Source organism: Carlito syrichta, unplaced genomic scaffold (assembly GCF_000164805.1).
Source record: "Carlito syrichta isolate Samal-C Ts95f unplaced genomic scaffold, Tarsius_syrichta-2.0.1 Scaffold305697, whole genome shotgun sequence".
In the NCBI taxonomy this organism is placed as follows: domain Eukaryota; kingdom Metazoa; phylum Chordata; class Mammalia; order Primates; family Tarsiidae; genus Carlito; species Carlito syrichta.
The window spans coordinates 93,836-99,835 of record NW_007249793.1 but is presented as its reverse complement, the minus strand read 5'-3'; the positions used below and the strand labels follow the sequence as shown (position 1 = coordinate 99,835).

The following is a 6,000-nucleotide window of genomic DNA, read 5'->3' as shown; positions in this document are numbered from 1 at the left end:
AGGCGAGCAGTTACAAAGGGGAAAACACGAGCATGCTGGAAGCAATAGCACAAGGTGGAACTCCACAAGGACAAACTGAGCCCTGCTTATCTTCTTGTTGTCTCTGACCTTGGTGATGAAGAATCCTGGAAATGTCTGGCCCTTCATCATGGAGATAAACACATACACCTGTCCCAGGAGTCAGAGAACCTGAAGAAGGATCCAGAGAAATGTGGGGCAGTTTCAGACCCAGCTGCTGTTTCACAGCAATGAGTTGAAAAAGCACCAGTAACAAAGCATTTTGAGCTACAAAATGGCTGCTGTTTCCTTCTGCTCCTAGTTTCTGAGGATCTTCCCTGTGGCCCTCACTAGGTGGAAACATGAGAAAGGGAATTCTGGGAGATGTAGTTCAGCCTATCCAAGTTGACCCATTACAAAGCTGTCACGTGGGTCCTCAATAAATATTTTTTGAAGAAGTGAATGAATACTGTGGTACTTCTCTTGGAACTTCTCTGGAAGTCAGAGCATCTAATCCTGGCCCTGCCTTTTACAAACCAAAAAATTTTGAACACATCACTTCATTCTTTGAGTCTTGATTTCCTCATTTGTAAAACTCCAAGAATATTCCCTGTTCTACCTATTTAACAAGACTTTTATGGAGGTCAGTTGAGACAATCTACACAAAAGCATTTTGAACATTGTAAGTATCTAAAACAACTTACAAAAAACATAAAACATGTGATGTAGTATTGCATTTTTAAATTATTATTGTTGTTAACTAATACTTCTGTTTCCTAGTGTGTCACATGGAAATAACAGTTTCTGACTCATTTACCTTATAGGTATGCCAGGAAGATTAAATTCAATAAAATAGATAGAAGTACTTAGTCAGCTATTCTGTGGCATACTCTTCAAAGGCAAGACTTAATTATCATTCAACACTCAGATATATTTTCACATTGTGTTTTAGTTCTGGGCTAAATGACTTAGAGGGACAAGTATGTAACTGGAACCATTGGTGACTCTCGGAGCTGGAGAGCAGTGGCCATTCCTTGGATGGGAGTTGTGGGCAGTGGATGAGGTTTCTGTCCTGTAAATTTGGGCCTGCGTTTCATAGCAGCCAAACTTGCTCAGCAGAATGAAGAAATCTCTGCGAAAGTTCTTGGTAAAGATGGCATAGAGGAAGGGGTTGGCACAGGAGTTGATGGGATAAAACAGGACCAGGAGAATCTTTGCCTTAGACACGGTGATGAGGGGTACCTTGAGGGAGGCAGAAATGGCAAAGAAAGAAATGGGTGCCATGCAGAGGAAGTCAGTGAAAATGAGCATGGCCATGCGTTTGGCAATCTTGGTGTCACTAGAGGAGGACACGATGTTGGGGTTCCTCATTGTGAGGTAGATGTGGCTGTAGCAACCACAGATGACCACAAAGGCCAGGACATTGAGCACAAGGAGAGACACAACATACAGCTGTGACAAAGGGCTGTCAATATCCATGGGCAGGCAGATGCTCACCTTCATGTAGCTGCTGATGCCAAAGATGGGAAAGAGGGCGGTTGCAAAAGCAAAGATCCAACCTATCACCATGATGCTGACAGCATGGCGGAGCTGCACCTTGCAGTCCAGCTGCATGGCATGAGTGATGGTATGCCATCTTTCCAGGGTGATGACTGTCAGAGTGTAGACTGAGAGCTCACTGGCAAAGACAGTGAAGAAGCCAGCAGCATCACAGCCAGCTCCAGTTTGCCAGTCAATGGCATAGTTGTGGTATTGGTTCTTGGTGTGGATATCAACTGATGCTATGAGCAGCAGGTAGATTCCAATGCAGAGATCAGCAAAGGCCAGGTTGCACATAAGGAACCGGGGGACAGTGAGTTTGTATCGGCTGGTTACCAGGATCACTAGCACGGTGATGTTCCCAGTGATGGCCAGGATGCTGATAAACCATATCAGGACCCTGAGGATGTTGTACCCCATGATATCTTCACATGGGTTGAATGCATCTGGCTTAGGGGAGCAGGTCACGTCAACCACTTCATTGCATAAATCATAGTCAAATTCACTGTACATTATGTCAAATCCTCTGCCATAACTGGACTCATCATCTTCTGTCAGAGAGACTCTCTGACCCCTAGTCTGAGTCATATCATCAATTTCTTGCCTTAAAATAGATTTGTTGCAAATTGGATGAAGCTCAGAGCTAGAAAAACACAAAAAGGAAGAGAATCAACATCCTGGATCCAGAATAGCAAATACATTGCTATCTTTGCACAGGGTAGAAACAACGGAATGTTTTTTCTCTTCTAACATCTTGTCTGCCCTTGAGGCTAAGCTCAAGAGTTAATGCTGCTTACTGTAAATGAACATAACAACATGTGTATATATTCCTAGAGTTGGATGGCCCACTGGGGAAACCATCTGGCCACAACCTGAATGTGGGGAGGAAGGCGCCTGGGACTAGCTCAGCCTTGCTACTAAGTGCAAGTAATTTACAAACCTGGTATCAATTCTCTCCTTTTCCTTCCCCCATCTCCATTTAACTATCTTTTAAAATGCCTGGGTAGTCATACCCATATTCCTCTATTCCATACTTCAATCACTGGAAGATCCAGACTGTTCTCTGACTCAAATGATAACTTATTTCCTTCTTGTATCTACACAAATTAGAGGATCACAGTCAGTAGTTACTTCACATCCTGCCCCTGTTCCCTGGCTCTTTGGCACTCAGGCTATTGGGAGCTAACTAATTTGCCTGAAATGCTACCAGGGTGCTGTTCTTTATTATCTCACTCCCCAAAGGCCACAATAGGCCTCAGACATATGTTTGTCTGCAATGTAGGCCTGATTCTCTCATATAAAATAGTTTCCTCGTGGGTGTCCAAAAGAGCAAAGGCAGGTTGAAAAAGGGCCTAATTTAGTCCAAGATTGTACTCATTCCCTGGTGGCCTGGCTTTTCTTGGACTCACTTTCCTGTCTTGGTTTTCCCTTTAAACCCAAATGTACAAAAGCCTTGTCGACAGGATAGAGGCACTTAAAGAGGATTTGAACAAGATTCAAGTGATAAATATTCAATCCATGAGTATACCCATAAATATTCTACCCCAGAGGATTCTACCATTACTCTGTATGGAGAGACACCAAGGGTAATACTTCTGTTTTGAAGTAAGGGATTATGGAAAGGAGTGTTTTACACTGGGTCTCTTTTTGGATCAAAAAAAAAAAAAAAATCACGCATACACACTCCTACTTCTCATACCCCAAGAGGCAAATTTACAGCAATACTAAGTGACTGTATTTTTCTCAAACCTTAATATAATCTCAGATATGACTGGGGAAGTGAATATTAAAACCCTTCAAACGCCCTCATAAGGAGGAGAGAGGTAGTTGGGAGTCGGGGAGGTAAATCTTCATTTGATGCCAAAGGATGAATTTGGCCAAATGTTTCTGTCTGCATGAACTGAACCTTTCCCATCATCAACCCTCCTTGAGAAGGGATAATTAGGGAGAACCCATATCTCCTCTCTTCTGTCACCTCCAGGAAGTGAATTGAATTGCCAGGAGGTTATTTTCTCTTGGCCCAAGCAATTAAAAAAAAAATTTAGGCTAAATGATTAACATACATATAACTGTAAATGAAAGAGCCCAGAAAGTCTTGTGGTCTAGTCAGCGATATTCAAAAAAAAGGTGAGGTATGCTTCCTAATGGGCATAGAGGATTATGTAACCAAAAAAAAAAATCCTTAATAACAAAAGAGTTATTTTGTGATCATTAGTCTAACTCCCAACTGCTCAGTCCTGTAATTAGAGTGGCTGCAACTCAATTCTAGGAATAGAAAGTGAGTAAGCTGGTACTTGCTGACTGCAATTTGGTTCATTGGACTGAGATTTGACTTAACCATCTAGAGACAACCTTCGCCTCCTGGAGCTTATGGTTGACATTTGTGAAGGTTCTTATTGCTGACACTGCTATTGACATATTTTAAATATTGTGCTTCCCTTTTCTGAGACAGAAGTGACCTAATGACATGAGGTAGGGATAAAGGTAAATAATGTATGTCTCTGAGATAAGAACAGAAACAAAAGTGGAAACCAAGGAAATAAAATCTTGCCTCTGTAGTGTCTTGGAAAATCCTAAGCATCAAAAAAAGCTGGGAATTCAGTTTAGGAATGCCTCATATCATGAGAATTTAGTTTAAGAAGTAGTATTCTTGGGCCCTGGTCAATCAATGGATAGATGCTTAGGGGCTGGCATGAAAGAATGTCCCAGAGTCTGAGCTTTGGAGACAAGCAGACCAGTGGGTTTGAATCTGAGTTTGGTTAATATTGGTCAAGTTATTTAGTATTTCTGAGCCTCAGTTTCTGCCTCTGGGGTAAGGGAAAAATAATGATATTAACTCTGTAAGAATTAAATGAGATAAAAGTGCAAAGTATTACAGTGCTTGGCAGTGAGTGTTCAGCAAATATTAGCAATATGAAGATGAATGATGGTGGTTACTTAATTAGTTCTTGTTGGGGTCTAGGCCCTGTATGGATACTTAGAAGCATTTGCCACAGTGCATCCATTTAAAGTCTACTTGTGAAGAAATGACCTAAATAGAAGAAAAAGAAAGAAAAAACAGAATGAGAGCAAAATAACACATGCTGTACAGAACTACGACAAGGAAATATCTGGTTCAATGACAAATGAGGGGTGTGGTTGACACAGGCTTTCAGCAAGTGTCCAGGAGTACCATCAGTCAAAACCTCATAGTTAAAAGGGTCTCGAATTTATACTTGGGCTTTGTTTTCAAATGAGGATTGAAAGAACAATTTCATTGTACAACTTTATACTTGAATCTCATTCAATACCAAGCCACACCTACTGTGGTATACAATTAAATGACATTGGTTGAGGAATAAATCCTGAGATTATCTTCTGAACAGCATAATTACTTTGTATTGTGTTTGTGTGTGTGAACTTGTTCAATGTAAAAATTAAACACCCATTGCGAAAAACCCCAAAAATAAACAAATAAATACCCATTGATTTTTTGCTGCCCCATTTTGGCATATTGTAGAAGACGCATGTGCCTTGTCCTTGCAGTATCCTGACAGACCCAGATGGTAAATTACATCAGGGACTGGAGGAGATGAGAGCTGGTTGATCTGAAGGGATCGGGGAATACCTCACATCATGGGACAATGCATGGCAGACCTGGGGATTTCTGGTTGGGAGAGCCCTAAGGCTATATCTACATTACCAGGAGGTGGCAAGACCAGAGGAGTCTGAGCAACACAATAAGATAAAAAATTCCAGTGGCATGCTGGCAGTGGGCCAAACAGCATACCACAAACTGCTCTTAGAGTGGTCTTCACATCCTTTGAGATTTCTCCTTAGGGGTATTCAGTACCAGAGACTTGGTCATGAATCGGTATCTTTCTTGCTATGACTAGAATAATTCTTGTCTGGAATATTAAAGAGGTAAGCCTCTGCCTCAGCTCAGGACCTTAAGAACTGTGATCCTAAGGAGAGCCTGATTCTGGATAGTTTCCCAATGATGCATGCTAATTCTGAAAAGCAACCTTTTTCTATCCCCCCCCCCGCAAATCATCCCAATGAAAACATTTTAGGTTATGTACTGTTCTGTTGCTTTTTTGTTTTGTTTTGTTTTGCTTTTGAGCAAAGGGTATGTCCACATGGACAGGTGAATGTGTCTTAAAAGTTGAATAATAGAGGTGACTGTGTTAAAAGGTGAAATAACATCAGAGGAAATTTGTATTAGCTCTAGACTAATGTGCAAGAGAGTAGTGAAAAGGCATCATTTGATTGAGTGCAACTACATGGTGTGGATCGTATTGGTAAGTTCAAGGGAGAGTGAAAGCTTTGAGAACTCCTGATAGTCAACAAGCTTTTATCTCCAGTGAATCCTTTAAATGTCTAGAACATGTGTAATCTCTAAAACTACTTTTTCTTTACTCTCTCCAGATTGTGTCTATGATTACCTCAACTTTTTTAGCAGTTATCTACTGGAATTTGGCTCTG

General features: G+C 41.1%; 1 protein-coding gene across 2 annotated transcripts in view; it reads right to left on the bottom strand.

The window, feature by feature from the left end:
- Window positions 1–357: 357 nt before the first annotated feature.
- FSHR (follicle stimulating hormone receptor) overlaps window positions 358–6,000 on the bottom strand; it is a 55,486-nt gene continuing 49,843 nt past the window's right edge. The window contains exon 7 of one of the 2 annotated variants that reach the window (XM_008062416.1): window positions 358–2,179. In XM_008062416.1, coding sequence (XP_008060607.1) covers window positions 946–2,179 — 1,234 coding nt within the window. In that variant the 3' untranslated portion in view covers window positions 358–945. The remainder of the gene's footprint in view (window positions 2,180–6,000) is intronic. The other variant, XM_008062415.1, reaches the window with a different exon arrangement.